Source organism: Prionailurus bengalensis, chromosome A1, assembly GCF_016509475.1.
Source record: "Prionailurus bengalensis isolate Pbe53 chromosome A1, Fcat_Pben_1.1_paternal_pri, whole genome shotgun sequence".
In the NCBI taxonomy this organism is placed as follows: Eukaryota; Metazoa; Chordata; class Mammalia; order Carnivora; family Felidae; genus Prionailurus; species Prionailurus bengalensis.
In genome coordinates this window covers 140,719,120-140,746,080 of record NC_057343.1, presented here as the reverse complement: position 1 = coordinate 140,746,080, position 26,961 = coordinate 140,719,120, and the positions used below count along the sequence as shown (strand labels likewise).

Here is a 26,961-nt window from a genome sequence, read left to right as displayed (position 1 = left end):
GATCAGCAGGCACAGATGCTCACAAGGGGCTGATATCTTAAAATAGTAAACAGAGATGTGTCTCACACTAACCTTGCATATCTACTCATCTCCTGCCATCAGCCCATCACTTCCCCGGGCATTCAGTACACTTTGACTACCTCCTCTGTGCGCACAGCATAACTCTCCTCCCATAAGCATGTTACCCTTTGTCTTTTTCATCAGCACTCAAGATATAAACACACACTAAAATTTTTCTATTCACTGTTATTTCTCCTCTTTACCAAACCCACTAATGTTGCAAGAGTATTATTTTCTACTTTATTTTTATTGCTTTTATTTCAACCCCAGTATAGAATCACAACTGAGCTGACCTTGGGGTTACAACATTTTCATTTTTCTGTAGAAAAATGCATTTCCACAATACATTTACAACTGAACTTTGGAACGTGTTCATAGATGGGAGGCGGACTGATCGGCATGACTCCTCATACACAAACTGGAACAGAAAAAAAATCTAAACAAATGGTGCTACCAAGGAGAAGAAACAAGTTCTACCACAACATTCCACATCTGCTTTCAAATGATGGATTTAGCTTCTCTGGCCTTCCCTCCACTAAAAAAAGAGGGAAGACGGGGCGCCTGGGTGGCGCAGTCGGTTAAGCGTCCGACTTCAGCCAGGTCACGATCTCGCGGTCCGTGAGTTCGAGCCCCGCGTCGGGCTCTGGGCTGATGGCTCAGAGCCTGGAGCCTGTTTCCGATTCTGTGTCTCCCTCTCTCTCTTCCCCTCCCCCGTTCATGCTCTGTCTCTCTCTGTCCCAAAAATAAATAAACGTTGAAAAAAAAATTTAAAAAAGAGGGAAGAAAAAAAGAAAGGAAAGAAGGAATGGTGGGAGGGGAGAGCAATAATTTAGAAATGCGTAACTTCTTTTTCTCTTTGATACATGGATAAACTTTTATTTTACCTACCAAAGGGAAAAATAATATTCACTAAAAGCTGCCTAACCTATATTTCCAATAGTGAAGGTGTTTAATTTACTATCTATCTTTAAAAGGCTTCAAATAAAATATAGCTAGGAAAGTACATAAAGAATTCACATTATAAAATTCTCCACATAATTAATGTTCATGATAATGTTAGGACTATAGCTAAAAAAAGTAATTTTCCGTAGTTTAGTCGGAAGTACAGATAATCAGCACCAAATGTAGACATTAGGTTGTAATAGGCAATTGTAAGCAAACAGTATCAAACTGTATAACTTTTTTTTTTTTAAGTTTACTTATTTTGAGAGAGAGCATGAGCAGGGGCAGGGTAGAACGAGAGGGAGAGAGAGAATCCAAAGCAGGCTCTGTGCTGACAGTGCAGAGCCCAATGTGGGGCTCAATCTAACAGACCATGAGATCATGACCTCAGCTGAAATCGGGTCAGACACCTAACCAACTAAGCACCCAGGTGCCCCTAAACTGTATAACTTTTAAAAAATATTTTTTTAATGTTTATTCATTTTTGAGAGAGAGAGATAGAGTGTGTGTGTGAGTGTGTGAGTGGGGGAAGAGCAGAGAGAAAGGGAGACACAGAATCCGAAGCAGGCTCCAGGCTCTGAGCTGTCAGCACAGAGCCGGATGCAGGGCTCAAACTCAGGAAATGCAAGATCATGACCCAAGCCAAAGTTGGATGCTTAACCAACTGAATCACCCAGAGGCCCCTAAACTGTATAGCTAACTGTAAAGTAACTGTAAACTAATTAAAATAACTGTAAATTAACCAGAAGTTGTTACAAACTGTATAAAAATTGATATTATTTTCCCAGTTCTCCCAAAAGCTCTATAAAATCAGTGATGTACTATTCCGTGTTGTCTTTTACTTGTTGTCTGATCACATTTCCTCTAAATCCAATGAAAAACATCAGCAGGACAATAGGCTTCCATGTCTGTGGCTCCAACTCTAATCATGACTATTTTCTTAAAATGAAATTTTTCCTTTAAAAGTTTAGTAACTTTTCCTTCCCCCCCCCCCCCCACAGATTGGGCTGTTGGTTGCATCTCATCAAAACCTGCACATTCACCATTAAACTAGAATTTCAGCCTATTAGCAAATACAATGGTTAATGGGATATTGAGCCTTGAAGCAACATGGTCTACAATGCTCCTAAAGCTACCATATATTAAGAAAAGCTGAACATTTCACTCTTGCGGGTGACTTACTAGCTCCTTTATGCCAGGGGTCAGGTGTGGGGGGTGCTCTACCATGAGCCTTTGCACCTGTTCCCTGGAGGGCTGGACCAGAGCTAAGCGCTCTGTGAGGTCAGCCTTGAAAGGCACTGCCCCACCCACGGCTCCCCAGATCATTTCTGACACAGCATCCTCACCTCCACAGAATCTGGCTAGCTCATCAATTCCTTCTTCTCTGATGACTGTGGCATCAACATCAAAGCATACTGCATCAGCTGAACAGAAAAGCTTTCTCAACTCTGAATGGGAGACCCTCCTTGGAAGAATTTTCCTCATTTCTCCAGATTCCTAGGAAATGACACTCTTCTCTTCCTGCTTCTTTCCTGAATAAAAATGCAGCATGAAGTTCTGACTACTAACTTCTTTATGAGAGATTTCATGAGTTTTGCAAGATCAAGAGCCCGCTCTCTGCTGCTCTTTCCTGGGCTGCCATCCCCATCTCCTGGGCGTCTGCAGTTGTATCCTCCTGACTGTAGGTGGGGGCTGGGGGGGTGCTGGCTCTGATGGAGTTTGGAGAGGGGGGGTGACCTGTACAGACCCACAGAGCTTTTACTGAACAATCATACGAAACCTGCTGATAAATGCGGTGGCTTCTGGTAGGTTTTGCATGTGCTTTTTTAAACTTGAATTGCATAGGTTTTATCCCTGGGTGGAATTATCCTAATGTGCAAACCCATATCAGGTGCTCTGAAGACCCAAAAATACAGCATCTGTATAGTACTCAAAACATCAGTGGGACTCAGTAACGTTGTTCTCTGAAAAACTAATTAATCTTGCCTCTCGCAGTTAGACCTAGATAGTTTTATCCAGAGAAAGAAATGCTAAGGGTAAGGAAATTTTTACATGGCTAGAGGATGCTAATGGAGAGGGTCCATGATGAGTCTTTATAATTAGGAAGAACAGAAGGCTGATGAAGCGAGGAAATGAACTCCTTCTGCCAATAAAAGGACAAATCTAACTGTGGAATCTGGGGAATCAAAATATCCTGAACAAGCTCTTACTCGGCAGCAAATACTTGTCTCTGCACAGCACTGGCATGGTGCCATATCTGTAGACTACAGTGCCCAGGATGCTCCTCACCACTGTGTGTCCTCGCTTAGTGACAGTCTTTCTCCCTCTGTTATGCCTCAGTTAAATATGTTCTAAGAGTCCATGTTTTTGGCTCTCAGTGTGTGGAGAAATTCTACATAGACTGTGTGGTCCAGCTACAGAAGTTCTATTTGAGGACATGCACGCTGAGCCACTTGCCCAAAATCTGCCATGTTCTGTGCACACCTTCCTGCAGAAATTCATATTCCACCATCAAGTCATTTTTCTGATTTAGAAAAACCAGAACATTGTTTCTGGAAGGCTGGTGTTCATATCTCACAGGGAGAGGAGCACTCTGGAGGCTCGTGCCTCTCTCACTGCGGAGATTCAATTATTATGTCAGCCCCTTGTGACCAGGAGAAACAAAGTCCAGCCTTAGGGGCTGTGGCAAAGGCAGGTACACTTGAAATGAGAAGGAGATGGGATGAAAAGGGAGGGAAGACAATCTGTGAGCCTGGCAGTCTGGTGGAAAAACAGCCATAGGATGAGCCATAATGAAGCAAGTCCTTTGGGGAGATCATGGCAGCCTCTTCACGGATAGAGGCCCTGGCAAGCGCTCTGACTCTGAAATCTCCCCATCTGCACCCCTATTCCTTTCCTTTCCTCTGGACTTGCCTTTCTTTCTCTCGTTCGCTCGCTCACTCTTGCTCTCTCCAGATTTGCAACTCAAGAAAAGTAAATCTATTTCTCTCTAGATGTAATTTATTCCTCCATAATATCAAAGTGATGGACTAACTTCTGGTTTCTCTTCTATGGCAAAGTCATCACTGTTAAAGATTCCCAGGTTGAGGAATCTTCCCTGAAAGTCCCAGCTAAACAAGTAATAGGGTGAGGAGACAGAAGGCTCTTCAGATGAGTCAGGGATGACCTGAAAAAGAAACAGGTTTCAGATCAGTCCCCTAGCCCAGGACTAGCAAAAATAACATGGTTGTCAACTCTTGCCACCAATAATGGTAATTGTTCCCAACAGGTACCGAGAGCCTTGTTAGCTTCATGCCTACTTCTTGGAAAAGCTTAAGCACCAGATCTTATGAATCCAAACCCTATGTTCATTTTCTTTGCTTTTAAAAAATTTCAAAATACTTCCACAGGCATTGCCTTCCAAAAACATCATAGATACATCTATATACACCCTGAAGTGATATTAGAGTGATGGCTGCAACAGATTGACCCCAAATATACCATGACTTAAAGGGAAGGAACAATTTGTGGGTTTTGGTTTTGTTTTTTTGTTTTTTGCTTTATATGTTACAGAACTGGCAAAGGAGTTCTATTCCACTTCATCATTCAACACAGTGGGGAAGAAGAAGGCTTGGAAAAAAACACACCTACAGTCTTAAATCCCAGTTCAGGGAGTGGTACATTTCACTTCCACATGTACTCTCTTGCCTCATTTAACTGCAAAGTAGACTAGGACGTGTAATCTAACTAGGCAGGCATCTCCCCAGTTTTAAGAGGGAATAGATTTTCATATGTAGATAGGTTGATTTAGGTTCAGGTTCAGGTTCAGATTTAAATTTAAATTTGGTAGGTTCTATTATTTTCTCAACTTTAAAAAGATGAGGCTTAGGGGCTCTTGGGTGGCTCAGTCGGTTAAATGTCCTGCTTCAGCTCAGGTCATGATTCACAGTTTGTGGGTTCAAGCCCCACATCAGGCTCTGTGAGGACAGCTCAGTATCTGGAGCCTGCTTTGGATTCTGTGTCTCCCTCTCTCTCTGTCCCTCCCTAACTAGCACTCTGTGTCTCTCTCTCTCAAAATTAAATAAACAGTAAAAAAAAATTAAAAAACAATAAATAAATATTAATTTTTTTTTTAAAGATGAGGCTTAGGCTCAGAAAAGAGAACACAGCTTCCCTAAAAGTGGTACACCTAGTACAAGGAAAATATAATGAATCCAGCCTAGATCTTCTGGGTTTAGGAGGGCTTTGAATGCCATGTACCACCAAGGAAGGTGTTTGAGGAAGAAGTTAGGCAATGCAATGTTATTTTAAGAATAATTTATCAGCAATGCGAAGGGTGGGACTTCAGCAAGAAGAAATGAAGACACAGGACTACGAAAACAATACAAGCCAATTTCAACAACTGCCTAATCTAAAACAGCGGTGATTAAAAGAAGACGAAAGATTATTAGAGCAGAGGTTCCGAATTTAGAGCCTGTGGAAAGGCCTCCATATTGTCAGACTCTACTTCCCTGGCATTTCACTGAGGCCTCTCCAGTTCTCCTCCTACTTCTCAGGCCCATCCTTCTCAGTCTTGGCTGCCCCTCCACCAACGCCCAATCCCTAAACATTCTCAACTCAGCTCACTCCCTTCCCCCTTCTCCCAACCGCGCCCCACCCCCCCCCAGGCAGTTTCACCTAGTTCCTCAGCTTTAAATTGCATCTAATTAGTTATCTCTTACATAGTAAATCTACATAACAAACCACCCAAAACATAGTGGCTTTATTGTTTAATTTATTTAAAAAAAATTTTTTTAAGTTTTTATTTATTTAAATTAAGTTGGTTAGTATATACTGTCATATCAGTTTCAGGGGAACTTAGTGATTCATCAATTACATACAGCACCCAGTGCTCATCACAAGTGCCTTCCTTAATATCCATCACCCATTTAACACATCCCCGTCCTCCCTCCATCTCCCCTTCAGCAACCCTGTTTGCTCTCTACAGTTAAGACTCTGTTTTATGGTTTTCCTTCTCTCTTTTTTTCCCCATGTCCATCTGTTTTGTTTCTTAAATTCCTCATATGAGTGAAAGCATATGAAGTCTTTACCCATTCATCAGTTGATGGACATTTGGGCTCTTTCCATAATTTGGCTATTGTTGATAATGCTCTACAGACATTAGAGTGCAAGTGTCCCCTTGAATCAGTATTTTTGTATCTTTCGGGTAAATACCTAGTAGTGCAATTGCTGGATCGTAGGGTAGTTCTATTTTTAACTTTTTGAGGAAGCTCCATACTGTCTTCCACAGTGGCTACACCAGTCTGCATTCCTACCAACAGTATAAGAGGGCTCCCCTACGCAGTGGCTTTAAGCAACCGACATTCACTGAGCTCATGACTCTGCAGGTTGGCCTGGTGGTCTTGCCATCTTTGATTGGACTTACACACCAATCTGGGTGTCAGCCGGCTACAGACTGACCTAGGATGGCCTCTGCTGGGATGACCCAGGCACCTTGTCTAATAGACATGTTTTTTATCTTTCAGCTGGCTACTCCCGGCATGTTCCCATGATCATAAAAGAGGGTTAGAGCAAGCCAGGCCAATCACACAAGTGCCTTTAAAGCCTCTGCTTCCATCATGTTTGTTAACATCCCATTGGCCATTAATGAGAGCGTGTGACAAAGGACACTGATACAGGGAGAGATGAAGAATTGCAGCCATTTCTGGAGTCCTCCACATATCTATACACAAAGCCTCCTCAACTTATTTATCTGGGTCCTGACCTCTTTTCTGAGCTCTAGACATGTATGTCAAATGGCCTAATGGACACGCACTTGGGTATCTCCAGGCATTTCAAACAGCATATTTAAAATTGAACTTTTGATCCTCTGTCAAAACCTGCTCCTCTTTCCACCATTCATTCTGCTTCTTAGTATATGAGGTTGCCATCTACCCAGTGCTCAGTCCACACACCTTTTCTCCTTCATCTCGAATACAATCCATGAAATCCTATCATTTCTACTTCTAAAATACATCTAGTATCTGTCGTCTTCTCTCCTCCCTTGTCATCCCTTTAGTGCATGTTGTTTCCACCTCTTTCCTGAACATGTAAAAAGATCCCAATGAACTTTAAAATCTCAAAACTCCATCTGCAGCCCCATGCTGTAGCCACTCTGTCCTCACTAAGATCACTGGCTTTTATTCATTATCCAGACACAGTAAGCACTTTTTAATCTCAAGGCCTTAGCCATTTTATCATTTTCCCAGGACTGCCATAACAAAACACCACAAACTGTGTGGCTTGAAACAACTGAAATTTACTCATTCACAGTTCTCGAGGCAGAGGTCCAAAATCAAAGGAATGACACAGACATGCTCTCTCCGGAAGCTTTAGAGAAAGCTCCTTCCTCTCCTCTTCTAGCTTGTGGCAGTGCCAGGAATCCTCAGTGTTTCTTAGCTTATAAATGCATAGTTTAATCTGTGCCACTGTTAGGCAGGAAGGTAGGCATGAGCGACAAGAGGATGGACCTTACTCGTCCTGATGGAGATCCCAACCAAGGACCGCCCAGGAACCACCCCTTTCCACTCATCCAGCAGCTAGTTTGTGATTACAGCATCCCAGCAGAAGAAGACTTAAGTCTGTTGTGCTTGTTACCGTTGTGCAGAAAGCAGTTAGTTTTCCTCACCTTCCCTATGCCTCTAGAATGGAAATAATGTTGCAGTTTCCTACCACCCAGGCAGGCATTTCCAAGGCATCATGGGAAAGGACTTGTGTAGTTGGCTAATTATTATATAATCCAGGCCTCTCACTCAAATGTTGTGACCCTAGGACCCACCGAAAATAAAAAAATGGATATGAGACCACACGTCCTGGTTTCCCTCTGGGTTTCCCAGGCCATTGTCCCTTGACTGGCCAGCCAGCTCCTCCCTTGGAATGTACTTTAATAAAACTTTTCTCTGCTTTACTTTAGTTTTGCTGTCCTGGATGTAATTCTTTACTGTGACACCAAAAAGAACTGAGGCTTCTTTCTTTTTCCATTTAACTCTCAGTAACCCTTCCATCTTCTCTTCTGTATCACTAGTATCACTTCTCTCCTGTATCACTAGTTATAGGATAGGGCCTACCCCCATCCAGAATGACCTCTTTTAAACTTGATTACATTTGCAAAGACCCTATTTCCAAGTAAGATCATATTCACAAGTACTAGGGGTTAGGACTTGACTATTTTTCTTGGAGGACACCATCCAATTCATAACTGCCATGCTGTTCCCAACAGAAATACTGAGTGATGAGAACATGGACTTTGGACTATGGACTGCTTCAATTTTTAAAGTTTTTTTTAAGTTTATTTATTTATTTGGAGAGAGGCTGAGAGTGTGTGTGTTCACACATGCACGTGAGTAGCAGAGGGGCAGAGAGAGAGAGCGAAAGAGAGATAATCCCAAGCAGGCTCCACACTCTCAGTGCAGAACCCGATGCGGGGCTCAAACCCACACACTGTGAGATCATGACCTGAGCCTAAGTCAAGAGTCAGACACTTAACCGATCAAGCCACCCAGGTGTCTCAAGGACTGCTTCAATTTGAACACCAATTCTGTTCTTATTAGCTGTGTGATCCTAGGCAAGCTACATAAACCCTCTGAGCTTCAGTTTTCATACCTGTAAAGTGAGGATGGTTGTATAGCATCTACATCACTGAGATAATCTGAGAATTTAATAAGTTAATGAGTACAGTGCCCAGAATATAGTAAGCACTACATGTGTGTTTATTAGATAAAGTAAATTCTTCACTGTGCATACTCAGATCTTAGCTGAGATGTACTTTCTCAGACAGGCATTTCCTAATTTCCCCTCACTTCAAACATAAGCCACACAGGTGTGGGATTTTTGTTGCTGTTTGATGTCTGCTTTTTCCAATTGAACTCTAAGTTCCATGAGAGCAGGTTGTGTCTATTTTGTTCACCACTCTATTCCTAGCATGAACAGAATGTTTTGCATATGATGAATATTAGATAAATATTTACGAATGAGTAATTATGAAGGGTTAGAGATGGCAATTTCATTATCATGAGTTTGCAGGTGTTTTATTCTCTATCTCTTCCCCTCTCCCCTTCTCTAGGAATCTTGTAAGAATAAGTTTTAAATTCATAACATCCAGATTATGTTTGGCCTCTTTCTTTCTGCAGCTTCACAGAAGAATGGAGATGTCTTACCCAATTGTTTTCTATGAAAATCTATGCCTCAAAAGAGAGAAAACCAAGAAGAGCAACATGGACCCAGGTGGCAGGAGGGCAAAGGGACAGCGCAGCAGTTACAATTACAGTGTATGGGGTCACTAGGTGGCAATTCAATTCAAAAACAGATACCTGAACCACGTATGAATTCATACGCATTAGTAGGAACTTGTTGTTTATAACAGCCATGGGAAAGGGGAGTTTGGGGGGAGGGACACAAGCATAGCTTGTGGCAAAGAAGCTGCTGGCTCTTCTTACTTCATTGTATAAGTAGAAGTCTGGCTCTGCCAACAGGTAGGTAGATGAAACCCAGCTTATGCCATTTCTATCTACAGAAGAACAAAAACAACCTTCCTACCTCATCCTCCCAGTAACAAAAGGAATCTGAAAACTCACCCAGACCTCATTACTCGGTCTCCAAATTGGGGTGCTCCCTTTGCAACCTGGATCCTAATGCACCTTTAAACATACGTGTTGCCAATACAAATCAAAAGACTAGCATTTTTGATGTTATGTGATAGGTATTTTAGATATATTAACTCATTTAATCTCCCTACAACCCTATTATGTGGGTAGCATTATCCAAGCGGACAGGAAATAGGTGAAAGAACCAGGGTATAATTATTCTAAGGTTCATAGTCATTTCACCAGAAGGGCATGACTTGCAGTCTGACACCTTTGAAGTCATTAGTAAAACCTAGTCCAGCAGTTTCTTAAAGCGAAGTCCGCTGGCCCCTCCGTCAGAATCATTGGTGGTCTTTGTTGAAAATTCAGATTCCCTGGCTCTGCCCAACACTGAAGGAATCAAGTAGAGGGTTGTCCGGAAACTGAACTTTTAAAAAGCACCTCCAAGTGGCTCTGCTGGAGGGCACTATGGACGCAGATGATTCTTATGCATTAGGACCACACGCACAGACTTCGGGCATTATCGAAAGATGGCAACATACCGCCCTGGGTGACTTCAGCCCGGCTCAGCATCCTCTAACCAAATCCGGTCCCTGAACCGCCTCAGGATGCAGCCGCACAACGAAACTAAGCACGCGCGGTACTTACTTCCCAAGCTGGGCGGGGCTCGCTAAGACCCCGCCCCCTCGGTACCGGCCGGAATCAGGGGCCGGACTCTCCCTAAGTAACCTAATTCCGGCTTCTCCCCGCAGCGGCCCAGAGCTCCGCCCCTGGCTCTTCGACCAATCATATGGAAGGTTGCTGAAGCTCCGGGCCAATGCACAGGGCCGTCCTTTATTCTTCTGTGCAGTTTGAAACTGTCAGGCTGCTGCCAAGGTAGCGGCGGTACCACTGTTATTTTAGCGGCGACGCGGCGAGGAGACGCGGAGGGAGGCGTCCGGGTTTGTGAAGAGTCGCAACGGTGAGTAGCGGCGCCCCGGCGAGTTCCGCGCCCCGGTCGGAGGCAGTGGAGTGGGGTTTAAAGTGTCTTAGCTCGAGTTTCCGCCCCGGGGGCTCCTATACCACGCCCCGAGGCGTGGGCTGTGTGCTGTTCTGCGGGGCAACGAGGTACTGAAGTTTTCCTTCCAAGGCGTCCGGGAAGAGAGGGCAGGAGTGGGGGATACTTGAAGTATAACGATTACTGTCGCCGTGGGTTCTGATCATTTAAAACGAGAAAGTAACCATGTCTAACGTGTTTTTCTTTTGTTGTTTGTTTTTAAGAGTTCGATTCAAACAAGGGTGGGTAAGAAGGTGAATGAAGAGAACCTCTACCCTTTGCTTACTCACAACTGCTGTCCCCTTAGGCTGCTAGTCCCTTATGAGGGGAGGAGCTGGCGCGCCCCTTCTCCTTTCCTGCAGCTAAGTTGTGTGAAGAGCACAGGGACGTCACCCAGCTGCCAGCTCGCACATTAATTCCCTCTTCCTCTGTCTCTTGGGGTTGCATTTGAATTCCCAGACCCCTTTTTCCTTATCAGCCAGGTATTTACCAAGAGGTAATTTGATTTCTTTGGCTATCAAAAAGCACCCAGAACTTTTCTCTTGGTTTCTGGTATCTTGGGTTAGAGAGTACTGGTAATTTAGTGAACTGATTCACATCCGCCACCCATTAAAGCAAGCTTCATTTTTCTTCTTTGTTTCTGAACCTAGAAACAGTAAGAAAATGCTAGTGTGGTAGGGTTTCAAAGAAATTGTCCTACCTTGCTGGCCTCATAGCAGCGCTGATGGCAGATTTATAGCGTATTTTCCAAAAATACAGTAGTTGCTTTATGGCTGCAGTATCTCTATTCAGAAACTCTTTTTGAAGTCTCACCTTACTTTTCAGCTTACTTGTTTTTTGAATAGTCAGCACCAGCCCACCTCCACTCCTCTATTATCTACGCAGTATGCAAATACAGCCTAAAAGAAGTAAATGAAAACAGAAATGAACCAGGTTACCACAGTGGTGGATTTGAAGTCCATGAAGCAGTCCTTCCTTGCTGGGGATGTGTGTGCTTATTTTATCCTCCCTAATTGGCTTAACTAAAGACAGTCATGCTGAGATTTAGTTTACTTATGTGTATAGCCGGTAATACTCATCGAATAAAGCTAAGTTTCCATCAACAAGTCCCAACCTATGTTTCCATTCTAATATTGTACTTTTCTCTGTGTTGGCCCTGTATACTTCAGTTTCCTTATTTCTCATTTATTTTTCAGGCCAGTGTGACTGAGACCTGTTGCACCTTCCACTGAAATTGTTTAGGTAAATGTCAGCAACTTCCTTACTGCCATGTTCAAGCGACCCCAACTTTCATCTTTCTTTGGCATCTGACTCTACACTCTGTTCCTCAAGTTTTTATGATGCTTTTTTCCCTGATAGTTCTCCCATTCTGACTTTCCTGTTTTTGCTCGCTCTTCTCTTCCCCTTTAAACGTTAGTGTTTCTACTTTTAACCCTCTTCTCACTACAGTAGCAGGCCTTTAACTTTATTAGAGGTATAGTCCCCTCTGAACACATATTAGAAGCTAGGGATCCTCTTACTAGAAAAATACACATGTATTTACACTAAAAATGTTGCATATAATTTGGGTGTATGGACCTCAGAATAAGAACTCTAACACTCGTTTTCATAGGTCATCTGACCCTCTCCCTTTTTCAGCATTTCCCATTATGCTGATGATTCCTCAAACTATCTCTAGCCTGTACCTCCAGTGCTCATTGCTTAACTTCAGGAAGCACCATTTTCATTGTAGCCATTGTGAACGGCAATCCTTGCTGTGCAGTATAATGGATGTGGCCATATCCTGCATACATGCAGCTTCACTGCAGTGCCTCATAGGTACCTCACACCCAACTCATCTGATATTGAACCCACTCTCCTTCTTCCCGACCTGCTTACCTTACTACATTTCTTGTCTTGGTTAGTGGCACTATATTATCCATCTAATTACCCAAGTCAGAAATTGGAAAGCCATCAACATTCCAAGACCAGCCTGATCGTGTTATCACTTGTTTAAATACTATAATAATATATCTAGAATAAAGACTACATTTTTTTTGACATAACGTAATCACGATCTTCCATGTTCTGGCTGCTTCCTACCTTGCCTGTTCCATCCTTAGCCAAGCCTTGCTTTGCACCCTTTGCTTCAGTGTTACGAACTACTTACATTCCTGGCATACATGCCCATGCCTCTGTGTCTTTGCTTCTGCTCTAATGCCTAGCATAGCCTTACATCTTTTATCTGCCTTTGTCTTTCAGGTCTCAATACCATTTTATCTTCTCAATTAACACGTACTCTGGCTCCGTTCCCGCTTTGTCAGTCTCATGATCCTACCCCATGAAAAATAGCTACTCCTGGCCTCCCTGCTTTGTACCTCTTTTGTTTTAGGGCCTACTAGCATATATACATCTGGCTGTCTCTACAGATTGTAAAGTCCATAAGGACCAGGACTTCGTCATCTTACGTTCCTCGCCACTGTTTTCCATGCAGCTGGTGTTCAGATACTTTGAATAGTCCCTACTTGTCCTTTAAATAACTTATTTACTTGTTACTAAAAATACTTTTATTTTTTGGGACAAGACTTTTGACAGGTTTTCTATGGTATATAAGAATCTCTTGTTCTGTATAGGCTTGCTTTTCTTAAAATAATATTCCCAAAACATATGTTTCTTGGGCAAAGAATGTGCACAAATTGTTTATTCTCTCTTGGCTCAGTAAAATGCACAGCACGCAGGTTGCCACCCATTGTGGAAGAACAGTGATCACACTCTATTAATCTCAACAGGTCCATTGTGGATTTGTCCAAGGAGTTTCCATTTCTCTTTAACCTTTCATACATTTGTGTCATCTCCTTGACTGCATGAAAAACTCACTAATGTTGGGAACGAGCCTCCTGCTATTCTTTTCTTGCCTAGTTATTTTATCTGTGGGTGCTCATTGTGTTGAATATTTAAACATACCACATGATTATTGTTTACAGGTTAGGATGTATATACATAGAAAACATGTTATGTTAGTTTAAATATCACCGGAAAAAAACTAGTTTCCATTGCTTGTAGTATTTGTACAGAATGTCATCAGATGAGGAGAAATGCTCACTGCCAGTTATGAAGAATGACTCTGACCGAGGCAGTTCTGTCTCTTCAGATCTTCAGGTAGGAAGACGTGCCTAAATTTATTGTGACTTTTATTTTAAACAAGTGACAATATGAGGGAAAACTAGGAATACATTTTTCATGTATTCATGCCATTTACATTTATAATTATGTATATGGTGTATGATGTATATACATACTGTATATATATGTATATTGTATATATATGTGTATATGTATATGGTGTATAATGTATATCAAGTCATAATAATATGATTGAGCATTGAGAATTATTTCACAGACTTTGGGACATACCTTACATTGTTTGAACCTTTCAGAAAATATTCATGAACTCTTCAAACCCTCTGTGCAAAGGCTTCAAACAGCACAATGAGAGAAGCTGGAAATATCAAGAAACATTTTTTTCTTGAGATTTTCTCAACTATCTCTTCTGAATGCTGCTTTCACTTTAATGCAAATTAATACACTATCAAACCACCCACAGTTCTGCGACCTTAGATGCCCTGGTGTTCTACTCCAGGTTCTAGTCCCTGTTGCTACAACGTTCAACACATTCTGCTGCCCAGGACCTGGACAGTGACAGATAAATTAACTACAGAAGGTGTGGTTTTTACGTGAACTGTTTTAAATTTCTTTTATTTATAAAAAAATTTTTTTCACGTTTATTTATTTTTGAGTGACACACAGACAGAGCACGAGCAGGGGAAGGGCAGAGAGAGAAGGAAACACAGAATCCGAACCAGGCTCCTGGCTCTGAGCCGTCTGCACAGAGCCCGACGTGGGGCTCAAACTCACAGACTGTGAGATCATGACCTGAGCTGAAGTTGGACACTTAACCAACTGAGCCACCCAGGCACCCCTGTTTTATTTCTAAATGTTTTATTATCAGAAATATGGACTCTGACTTCTAGAGTAGATTTTATTTTTTATTTTTTTATTTTTTTTAATGTTTATTTCTGAGACAGAGCATGAGCAGGGGAGGGGCAGAGAGAGAGGGAGACAGAATCCAAAGCAGGCTCCAGGCTCTGAGCTGTCAGCACAGAGCCCGACCCGGGGCTCGAACTCACAAACTGTGAGATCATGACCTGAGTGAAAGTTGGTCGCTCAACCGACTGAGCCACCCAGGCACCCCGAGAGTAGATTTTAAATGAGAGATCACTGATACGGTACATCTTGAGTCTTATAGTCCTCTGAAGTATCACTTAAGAGGGGGAAAAGCTGGACATTATATTTATGCCTAAATAGAGTTAAGTTGTTACTGACACTGTGTAATAGGAGAAAAGTTTTAGGAAGATATTTTATGAAACATATATGATTCTTTAATTGAAATTACTGATTTAGAAGTTGGAAAGCTATTGGAAAAATATCTGTGAATATTTACTAGGATAAAAGTAGTCTGGAGTTGTGACATTGATATTTCATCCTTGTCTTCCCTTTGGATGTACTTTTACCTAGTGCTGTCTTTTAAGGTGACAGTGCTTTCCTGCACTCTTTATCCCTGCCTTTTTCAGACTTCCTTCAGGAGAGTACTGATTAACTCATTTATACTTGTGATATTGTGATTTATAATAAGAAATATATTTTGGTCTTTATCCCGTGTTTTGCACATTTTCAGAAAACTTTGAAATTTCCTAAATGATAGTGATAAATGTGTTTGTTATGCTAATGAGGTGACTTTTGGACCCCGCTTAAGGATTGGGGCTGGTTGCAGGGAGCGGACCACATGCTTACAGATTTGGAACTTTTAGTAGTGCCACCCACCGTGAACTCCAGGAAGCAGGGAGAGGCTGCAGGTTGAGTTCGGTCACCAGTGGCCAATGATTTCATCAATCATACCTGTGTGATGAATCCTCCATAAAATCCCAATGGGAGAGGGTTCAGAGAGCTTTCAGCTCGGTGAATGTCTGGAGGCTCTGGATGACTGCCATTCTAGGAAGGTGCGGAAGCTTTGCCCCCCTTCCCCATACCTTGTGCTTTGTCTCTTCCATCTGGCTGTTTCTGAGTTCTGTCCATCTATAATAAACTGATAATCTAATGAGTAAAATGTTTCTCTGAGTTCAGGAAATGTAAGTTTAAATCTCAGACATGTGTTGTTGTTTTGTTTTGTTTTTGTTTTTAATGTTTATTATTTACTTTTTGAGAGAGAGAGAGAGAGACAGAGCATAAGTGAGGGAGGGGCAGGGAGAGAGGGAGACACAGAATCCAAAGCAGGCTCCAGCCTCTGAGCTGTCAGCACAGAGCCTGATTCAGTTCTCAAATTTCACGAACTACAGGATCATGACTTGAGCTGAAGTCGGATGCTGAACTGACTGAGCCACCCAGGCACCCCCAAAACTAGACGTGTTTATTGTCATGAAGGGGACATCTCCAACAAAGGAGTTGACTATAGCAACATGAAGATCATTCTGATGATTGACATTTCTTTTCATGATTCTCTCTTTGGAGTGTCTCTGTTTCTCTTTTGCCATTAGCCTTAACATGTAAAAATCTGTATTTGCTATAACTTTTACTGCATATGGGTAATCCATGTTAACTATGCAAAACAAGGCTGAAACTGACACCACCTCACTTCTTTACATTTAATTACCCTAAAGACTTGTAATTTTTAAACATCTACCAGCATAAACCCTTTTTTCAAACAATTTTACTTCAAATTCCGATATAAAAAGGTTAAAGTAGAAGTATAATTGCATAGATTTATATTATGAATTCAAATCTGTGACATTTCCATCTCACAAAGTCAGTAAAAACAATGAAGCTGCCTTAAATGTACATTTGACATTGGTGGATAATAGAAGACCTAGTGTAGTTTGATAAGCCTAAGTGACCATTTTGCTTCTATATTTTATTTGGGCTATAAAATATCAAGAAAATTCTGATTCTTAACATAAGTAGTTGAGAATGATGGCTTGTTTGTTTTAATATAGTTGACACACACTGTTAGATGAGTTTCACATGTACAGCATAGCAATTCGACTTCTCTATGCATTATGAAAAAATGGTAGCTGTTTAAAAACCTATCTCATCTGCAAGTAAACTGACCCAAAACATAAAAAAAGGATTGATAGAAAAGTTTTGATTCATTGTTGAATCACCAACAAAGTCTGTCACTTCTTCAAACTTTTTATAATCTACAAATCACCCAAGAAGCACCCAGGAGACTCAAATTTGGAATACGTGCTAAAACCCTTTTTATTATGATAAGCATGTAACAAAGGTATGAAGTCATTTGCTACCCTGCACAGCTCATCACTCTCCTGAGGAGGGACTGGCACCAGCAGATGTGCTTGAGCTTGAGTTTGTAATTGATGGGCCCCCATGTGTTAGAGTTGTGTGTTCACCTGCACAGGTGTGATTCCTAAAACAAAAATCAAACCTGTGCAGAGCCACAACCTGACATGTTTACAGCAGCTTGACATGTACATCGATGGCACGAACAGCTTTATTCCAACCAACAAAAAAAAAAAAAATTGAGAATTTATAGTTTGGGGCCAGTTAAAATTTAGCACATGTGGTGTATTTGATAGTGCTTGCTCCTTTTACTACTGTTTGTAAAAGAGTTAAATAGCTTAAAAAATGAAATTTGAATAAAACAGCGTGGATCCCCTGAAACACCTTCTTGGAAACTAGCTAGAAATGCAGTGATATTGACTACCGACTCAGGATACAAGGTAGTTCTGACTGCAAAAGTCTGAAGGCAATTATGTCTGTTCCCTTGGAAAGCACCAAGATACTTACTTCGGTCATCTGTGATGTAACGATGGCTGGAAACTTGGGTGTGGTGGGCAGTTAAATATTCTTACTCAAAGAAAACCATAGGGAAAGAGTAAGGATTGCTGATTTTCACATACCTACTGAAAATCGTTCTTTCTTTGATTTAGACAGAATTTTTCTGAATTCACTTGAGCACATACTGTGCCACTTCACAGAGGCAGTTTCAAGCATCAGTTATCTTCATACTGAAGATGAATCCAAATAACAAGACAGTTATGACTAATGAAATGATGACAGTTCTACATTGGAACTAAACTACTTATGGGGAAAAATTAACACAAAAGAATCCTTTAGAATAATAACATTTAATGTTCTTGAAAACCTTCCCCCCAGTTTTTTTTAATGCAAAGACATTCTCTGAGTCCGTGAATACGACTCTTAGAAATTACTCTTTTTTTTTTTTTTAATGTTTTAATTTATTTTCGAGAGACAGCAGGGGAGGGGCAAAGAGAGAGGGAAACAGTAGATCCACAGCAGGCTCTGTGCTGACAGCAGAGAGCCCAAGGTGGGACACAAACTCACAAACCATGAGATCATAGACTGAGCTGAAGTCAGATGGTTAACTGAGGCATCAGGTGTCCCATGAAATGACTTCTTGTAGGACTATTTGGTACATCATGACCAATCGCTTGTGAATGTCAACTAAATTCCAGTATATTTTTTTACTTCGCAGATACCATTTTTTGATATGGCTAAAGAAATAACTGTCTATGTGAGGAAATTCCAATTTTGTTTTAAACTTGAGGAATATTACTGTAAGGTCTACACTTTGTGACCTGTATTTTTTATCGCTTCTCAGGTGCCTTGCAGTTGCCACTAGGTAGAATAGAACAAACAGGCTGCATTTGTGTTCTCTTTTTATCGTCAGTATTTCTTTTTCTCTTCCAATATTTCCCTTACGCTCTTTCCATGCTATGAAAAGACCCTCCAGGTTGTTGCTGCGTTGGATGGTAGCTGTCAGTAAAAAGAGCCAAAACCACTTTTCATCGCTAGACCACCCTATTGTGGAGTCTTTGGAAGCAATACCTTCAAACTAAATTTCAGAAAAGCAGAGAAATGTCTATGTCTATGCCCACCTGCAGGGTGGGCATTTCTGCTTTGTAGATGTTAACTGGTCTCAGGCAACTACACTAGGTAATCTTTGTGTCACGATTGCTAAATTGGCATCTGAAGGAATCTATCTGGCTAGAAGAAATTTGGGTAGGTCTATTTGTTGGGTTTCTGTTTTTAAGAAATTACACCTTCCTTACTACATCGAAGTACTGTTTTGAGAACTGAAGTAAAGAGTAGCTTCGACTATGCCTTTATCGTTCTTTGCCTGAATGTCCATTGTGACCGTTTATGATACATTATTTGTTTTTGGCTTCTCATAGGAAGAGTATGAAGAACTGCTTCGTTATGCTATTGTGACTCCAAACGTTGAGTCAAGAGCTTCACAGCCGTGTCATTCTAAAGGAGAAGTGGTGCCAGATGTTAGGATTCCTACTGTAGTAGATGATATTCTTCATAATCAAGGTTATGTATATTTTGAAAGATATTTCTTAATTTGTTATTGAGCTTATTAATGCCGTTGACTTAGAGTTCCAGAAATGCTTCTCCAGTGATTCTTCTCAATCACTCATGTGTATCACTATCATCTGGGAAGTGTTTTCCATTTTAATATGTTACTCTTGGCTCTTGTGCGACAGCTGGATATTTATATGAACTTTGTTTAAACTATTACATGAAAAATAAAATAAAACCAAAAAAAATAAAATAAAATGAAAGCAACACTATAGCCATAGCATGCCTGTCAGTGGAGTAAATTGCATCTAATTGTTCTAGTAATTATATACTAGGATTATCTTGGAAACTAAATGCCCAAGGCCCCAAATTAAAGATGCTCCATAGGTAGCCCTCAGAACCACTTAAGTTTGTGAACCATGTCCTAGGACTTTGTCGGCAGCATTTCTGTTAACGTGGAAGACTGTTTAAATTATCACCACAAGGGTGAACCCATTTTGGACTACGTCATTGACAGAATTGAGAGTTAATACAAGACAGGATGTATGTTGATAGGTGAATGAAAGGTGGAGAAAGGAAGATAAAGCTCCTTTCACCTATCCATTCTTTATTCGGTAAAGTACAGGATCCCAAACAACTCGCTGTAAAAAAGTATTCCTTCAAAGGGCACAGAAAACCCTCCAAAGATAGGCCTGGTGATGGGTAGTTATCAACAGTAGGCGTAACTCCAGGGATGTCTCCTTGAAGGCACATGAAACAGCCTACTCAGAATCAACAGGCTCCTGGGGTTCCAATAAGTTACAGCCCTAGTATTTTGTTCCTGTCTCTTGGTAGACATGGACTGTCCATTGCTAGACTTCAGCATACTGCACTCGATCATCAAATAGAGCCAGAACCATAAAATGCATATATTTACTTTACCACCACAATATTTTACCCCGAAACATTTTCTGCCCAAATTTTAATTGATATTCAAGAGGCAGGGCCCCAGGGTTCATACATTGTACATCAGTGATCTTGACCATGTCTTTATTACCCTGGGTACCTGAGCCTGTAGTTCCTGTTGAACACACCCAAAGGGCTGCATACTCTCTTAGAAAATATGTAACTAGTCAATCCATGTGTTCACCCTGTATGTCCCTCCCTTAAGGGGGTCACCAGACACTTGCTTCCTTGCTGTACTGTTGTTCCCAGTGACACAACATTGGAGTCCTCTCCTTGCCGTGGCTCTCCAACCTTTTAAGGTCATCACTTGGGATTTAAGACCCCTGTTCTTCTCTAGCATGGAAGATAGTATTTATTTGTTTATACTCTGCCTTTTCGAAAAAGGATTTGAGATCTAAGTATACAACATGCAGTGAATTTAGATATCTTGATTCACATGAAGATTGATAAGAATATGTAAGTTCATCATCCCATTCTTTCCTCTTGGTATTGCTGTTGCTTGATGTAAGTGAGGTATTGAAGTTGCCAAAGTATATATAAGCCTTCCACACAGCCATTCTTGTGAGGTTTTCCCCCATTTTATTTCCACCGTGTATTGACCAGTGGTTCCTGAGCTGCAAGTGAGGGAACCAGTGTCACTTTAGCTTGATGGCAGCAGGCCCCTGGAAATACCCAATGTAAGATTGCATAGCTTCTAAGTTCTAATGTCATTCATCCACTCAATCTCTTAGTGTGAACTGAATGCTACAGTAGGCTGAATTCTCTTCCATCTATATTTGGTGGGTAAAATTGAGCTTTTTAATGATATAGTTAAGACTTTGTTCTCTCAGTTTTGTCCTTCTCTTTGTTCTTTGGCTTAGTGTTCCTCTATCCCCGGCATGTTGTATTTTGCTGTTCTAAAATCCTATGTACTGCTACCCTCTTAAATTAAGTATGTGTGATTAGGCATTTGATATGAGTGGTTTGGTTTAATAAAAAAATTATTTTATTTTATTTTCAGCAGGAAATAGCCCTGTAGTAAAAGAAACAAGGATGGAAGTTGGAAAAGGATGTGATTTGAATATTTCAAGTCATTCAAAGACAGATGGTATGACTTTTCCTCCGTTTGTTTTTATTAACATACAACATTTTGTGGTTTGATGAATTTTATTTGTGTAGTAAGAGGAATTATTTCAGCATATTACTCATTGGCATGATTTTAAAATGCTGCTGTTGCTGATTTATTAACTAATACTATTTAAAATAATTTCCCAAAATTCTAAAATAGTACAATTAAGACAGGTTAATGTATTACAGTGTGTGGCATCCTTTCTTAAAACTGCTAGATTAGAGGGCAGTACTTTAAAAGATTTCATGGGAGTCTGCTAATTTGGCCAATTTCAATGTTTTCATGAACCAGTGCATTCTTTCCCAACATTCAGGCATTTGTGTACCAACTTAGTGATTTTTGTCCTATCTTTATACCCCTTGTTCTGTCATTTTTTTCTTTAGATATATTCATTTTTAGCTTAAATTCATTAGAAGAAAAATTTGTGTCATTACTGATTATAGAATAAAACTCATATACCCTTTATAAATAGAAAGCAATGGTAAAAATAAATGCAACTAACAATTAGTAAGTTTTGATTGAATACTGCTGGTGATGTGTTCAGCCTGAAATCTGCTTTTCCTTGGTTGAAAGGAGAGATGAGCAAGTGTTACAGAGGTTATAAAAGCACACTAGCACCAGATTGAAGTGATTAAATAATTAAAATAGAACAGTCTTCTTGCTCTGTGATATAATGTTATTTAATGTACGGGCCATGTAAGCCACCCTACAAGAAATGCCTCTAACCTTTGGTTTGCTCACTTGTACATAAAAGGCTTGGGCGGTATAATACTTGGGGACCTTTCAAGTTCTTCAGTTATGTGATTCTCTTTTTCAAAAGGTGGATATATGTTTAAAAATTAAAAGTCAGAGGAGTGCCTGGGTGGCTTAGTCGGTTAAGTGTCCAACTTTGGCTCAGGTCATGATCTCACGGTTCATGAGTTCGAGCCCCATGTCACGCTCTGTGCTGACAGCTCAGAGCCTTGAGCCTGCTTTGGATTCTGTGTCTCCCTCTCTCTCTCTCTGCCCCTCCCCTGCTCACATTCTGTCTGTCTCAAAAATAAATAAATATTAAAACAATTTTTTTTTAATAAGTAAAAATAAAAAATCAGAGCCTATTGCTTTTCCCGTGGGTACAGATATTGTTGGTGAAATCTAGTGAAAGAGAACATTCATGTACTTTGTCCCTCTGCTTTATTCTCTGGGTTTATTCTTCAGAGTATAGAGGCAGTGTTTCATAGTTGACTAGCCTGAACCATTTACTGAATAAATTTTTTATGTAAAACATATATATTAGAGTGTGATTTTCCCTTTTGCAAAGAGTTCTTGACTTAACTTTCAGGTAACAAGTTCTACAGTAGATTTATCTGTTTGACTCATCTCATTGACCAAGGAAAAGAAGAAGGCCTTTCAGTCTTGGTTATTAGGACCCTTGTAACAAAAGTGAGATATGTGAGAAATGATAAACCGTCTCTAATTCCAGCATACATGTGTGATAAAATAGTAATCTTTTCTGTTTTGTGCTTTTGAAAGGTAGATGCCTGTTCTGGCACTGGCTTTCACCCCTACATCTATCCTCCACCCCAGCCCACTACCCTCTACCATGTATATGGGCAGAGGATGGAAATTATATACATATATGTGTATACATATATAGACGTGTATGTTTTCACCTGTATGTTGAAGGCTAACAGTGTGCCTTACAATTGAGTATCTGTTAAAACTAAACTACTCTTTGTACTTACAGTGTTGAATTTTACTGGTGTTAAAACCCTCACCAGTGTGTTACATAAAGTAATAATGACCTATAGACAACCACTGGGACCTTGGTCCATTACTTAACCCTTTCTCTCTCTCTCTCTCTCTCTCTCTCTCTCTCTCTCTCTCTCTTTTTCTGAGAGAGAAAGAGAAGGGGATGGGTTGGAGAGGGGCAAAGGGAGAGAGAGAGAGAATCCCAAAAGGCTCCATGCTCAGTGCAGAGCCTAACATGGGACTTGATCCCACACCTCAGGATCATGACCTGAGCCAAAATCAAAAGTCAGGTGCTCAACTTGTAAAGTTGACAAGAGTCATGTGCTCTCTTTCTCTCAAAATAAATAAATAAACACTAAAAAAAAAAAAAGTAAATTGAAAGGTTATTTCTCTGCATTTTCCTCTACTTTTGAAGGTCACTGACGTCTCCCCTTCCACTGGAATTTCTTACCATTTGGGTTATTCTCAATCTGGCCTGACCACAACAACTTTCCTCTATTCCAGGGTCATCACCAGTGTTGTCGCCGAGGAAGCCTTCTCACCCAGTCATGGACTTTTTCAGTTCCAACCTCTTAGGTGACTCTTCCTCACCAGCATCTGTTTCTAGTCATGCAGATGCCCATGAAATCGTTGTGAGCGATTTTCTTATTTCTGATGAAAACCTTCAGAAGATGGAAAATGTACTTGATCTTTGGAGTTCAGGACTTAAGGTATTACAGTTGTTCAGTTACAGTTGTTTCATATGTAGTATAACAGTTTTGCTCTTGATTCCACTATTTCCTGTTCTTTTCTTTGAATCAAAAGATTTTGTGAAAAAAATCTTTAGTTTCCTTAGAAGATTAGTCCAGTGTTTTAAGTCTGTACTTCTCAGTCTTTAATATCTGTACGCATCATCTGGGAATCCTGTTAAACCAGCTTGTCAGTTGGTCTTGACCAGGGCCCAAGATTATGCACTTCTAACAAGCTCCCAGGTGATGCTACTAGATCAGAAACCATGTTTTGAATTAGCAAGGTTTTCAGTAGTTGCTGAACAGCTCTGTAGGTTCCACTGAACTTCTCGGGTGTTTTTAAAGACTCAGTCTACGTGTGACAAAGATACCTATTGAATCCTTACCATCTCATAGCTGCGACGAATGAAGATGTCTCCTTTTTTTCTTTTTTTTTTCTAACGTTTATTTATTTTTGGGACAGAGAGAGACAGAGCATGAACGGGGGAGGGGCAGAGAGAGAGGGAGACACAGAATCGGAAACAGGCTCCAGGCTCCGAGCCATCAGCCCAGAGCCCGACGCAGGGCTCGAACTCACGGACCGCGAGATGGTGACCTGGCTGAAGTCGGACGCTTAACTGACTGCGCCACCCAGGCGCCCCAAGATGTCTCCTTTTATATGTAACACAGCATCCAGTTTTAGCAACGTATATTCATTTTGTAGCTGCTTACAGCAACCACCTTGTGTAACTGTAAGTCTATAAAAGCTGACTATTTTAGTGGTGGTATTGGCTTCTAAATAAAATAAGGTATTACAGAAATGGCAAATTTTTTTCTATTTAAAATATACTGGAAGGGTGCCAGGGTGGCTCAGTGTTAAGCCTCTGACTCTCGGTTTTGGCTCAGGTCATGATCTTGTGTTTTGTGAGTTCAAGCCCCGCATTGGGCTCTGCGCTGGTAGTGTGGAGCCTGCCTTGGTTCTCTCTCTCTCTCTCTCTCTCTCTCTCTCTCTCTCTCTCTCTCTCCCCCCCTCCCTCCCTCCCCCTTTCTCTCTGCCCCTCCCCTGCTCATGCTCTCTCTCTCTCTCAAAAGAAATAAACTTTAAAAAATATATATACATATATATAATGGAGAAAATGACAGGTTTTCTGAAACATGGTTTGAGAAAACTGAATATTCACATATGTGGTGAAATTACAGTCCTGAGGGTTTTATGGCATTTTTATCTCTATTATTGGGAACCATAAATTCTAGAAATAATCTTTTAGTATAGTTTTTACCATTTTCCCCCTTGGAACAGGTTTCATATCTGTATGTAATGCTACATATCTGATGTAAGTGCTACCGCTAATCCTGTAATTTGTTCTCTGTTCAGTTAAGCATATTGTTAGGCAGTTGTTTTGATAACATGATTATTTGGTATTTTTACTTATGCCATTCAGTAGGGGGAAAAGGGATCAGACTTAGCAATTTGTGGTAAGATGGCCTCTGTGATAAACGATTTGGGGAAAGAAAGCATCAACCCCCCTGGTTTCTGTTATCCACCTCTATCTAAATAACTTCCCAGTCCCGTGGCTGAGCCAAGGCCATACTCTGACTTTTGCCCTCCTTGATCTATCTTAATATGGACATTAAAGTCCTTGAATAAATCACGGAAGGACCAGAATTTTTTTCAAAGGACAACAAGGTTTCATACAAAGTGACTTAAAGTAGGAAAAAAAAATCCATTTCCTTAGTATGGTGAATGAGACCTGAGAAGAGCCACAACTGTTGAACTTGCAAACGTTTTCATTAGTGGTTTTTATAAATAGCTCTTATGTTGATTGCTTGTACCGATTAGTTTTAATGTTTCTTAATTTCAGTGTAATTTTAAGAAGCAGTACTAAACACACTGCGTAATTGCTGGCATATTTATTTTTCAGACAAACATCATATCTGAACTAAGTAAATGGAGACTTAATTTTATTGACTGGCACCGAATGGAAATGAAAAAAGAGAAAGAAAAACACGAAGCACATTTAAAACAACTGTGCAACCAGATCAACAGTTTGAAGGAGCTGCAAAAAGCCTATGAAATCTCTATTGGGAGAAAAGATGAGGTCTTCACTTTTGTATTTCTTTTTAAGTGAGATGCGGTAAAAATCTTGCTAGGCAATAAATGCCAGGAACTGATTATTTAGGTCATACAAGATACAAAGGGAAGATTGCTTCAGAAACTGAAAAAATAGATACATAGGAATAAGATATATTCTTTCTCTTAAACATGCCAGCGTCTTGTCATTTAATCTTTGTCATCAGCTTCAGTGTGCTCGAAGTTTTAGAAGTGTGTGCTGAATGTGGGAACACTAATTTCTTTTCCCCGGTCTTTTTTTCCTAACTGCTCTTAAGAGAACATTGGGGAACCAGCATTACCCACATTTTAGACCATCTTTTTAGGGGTCATTTTAAGTATCTCACATTTTATCGATGCTATATCTTTCTTCATTGATGATGTCTTTTTCGTTTTATTGATAGACATAGAGAACACTTTTTTTAAAGCTTTTTTTTTTTTTTTAATTTTTTTTTCAATGTTTATTTATTTTTGGGACAGAGAGAGACAGAGCATGAACGGGGGAGGGGCAGAGAGAGAGGGAGACACAGAATTGGAGGTAGGCTCCAGGCTCTGAGCCATCAGCCCAGAGCCTGACGCGGGGCTCGAACTCACGGACCGCAAGATCGTAACCTGGCTGAAGTCGGACGCTTAACCAACTGCGCCACCCAGGCGCCCCTAAAGCTTTTTTTTTTGATCTGTGATTTTGTTTTTAATTATCTTAAGCCTTATCACATAATTTACAAATTGGTGCTGATGATATTTCTCCTCTACTTTAACCCTTCTAACAAGTTGGCAAAAGCACCAATCATACATATATGGTAATTCCACAGTTGTATTTCTGAATAGCTGTTTAGAAGACATTCCTGAATTATAACTTAGTAAAGAATTCACAAGCCAAATCTGCTACTATACCTTATCACACTCAATTTTAAAAGCATCTGACCTTACAGCTCATCTATAAAATGTGAGAACTGTTAATAATTTTTAATACTATACATAAACCACACTAAAATGCCTTTCATTAAGCAAAAGGCAACATTTTAAATGGAGGGAATTTTAATTAAATCGGCATAGTTAAGACTAAAAAGATAAAGTGGACATTGCCAGCTTATCTTCAGCCCTTGCCTTTAACAGGCTAATAAACACAACTTGAATCACAGCTGAGTCTTGCTGTTCTGATACAGTGAAGGGATTTCCTCAGTATTTAAATATATTGATAAAATCAGCCATATAAATCTAAATAAGTTTAAGTTTAGAGATGGCATTTACCATCTCTGTGAAAAGCTGAACATGTAATCAATTCCAATCATATTTTTGAAAGGGGAAAACAATGACAGCACTTGCTGAACCAGAATTACTATCAA

General features: G+C 40.4%; 1 protein-coding gene and 1 pseudogene across 4 annotated transcripts in view; one reads left to right on the top strand and one right to left on the bottom strand.

Annotated features, from left to right (window-relative positions):
* Positions 1-1,686: 1,686 nt before the first annotated feature.
* On the bottom strand, positions 1,687-10,289 carry LOC122489978 (annotated as a pseudogene).
* A 100-nt stretch (positions 10,290-10,389) lies between these two features.
* Positions 10,390-26,961, top strand: part of POC5 (POC5 centriolar protein) — a 43,004-nt gene continuing 26,432 nt past the window's right edge. Inside the window, exons 1-7 of one of the 4 annotated variants that reach the window (XM_043592286.1) lie at positions 10,390-10,563; positions 11,835-11,880; positions 13,681-13,776; positions 18,885-19,026; positions 20,963-21,046; positions 23,303-23,508; positions 25,428-25,604. In XM_043592286.1, the coding sequence (XP_043448221.1) occupies positions 13,693-13,776; positions 18,885-19,026; positions 20,963-21,046; positions 23,303-23,508; positions 25,428-25,604 (693 nt within the window). In that variant the 5' untranslated portion in view covers positions 10,390-10,563; positions 11,835-11,880; positions 13,681-13,692. Of the gene's footprint in view, positions 10,564-11,834; positions 11,881-13,679; positions 13,777-18,884; positions 19,027-20,959; positions 21,047-23,302; positions 23,509-25,427; positions 25,605-26,961 lie in introns of those variants that run through there. The other 3 variants (XM_043592277.1, XM_043592267.1, XM_043592296.1) reach the window with 3 other exon arrangements.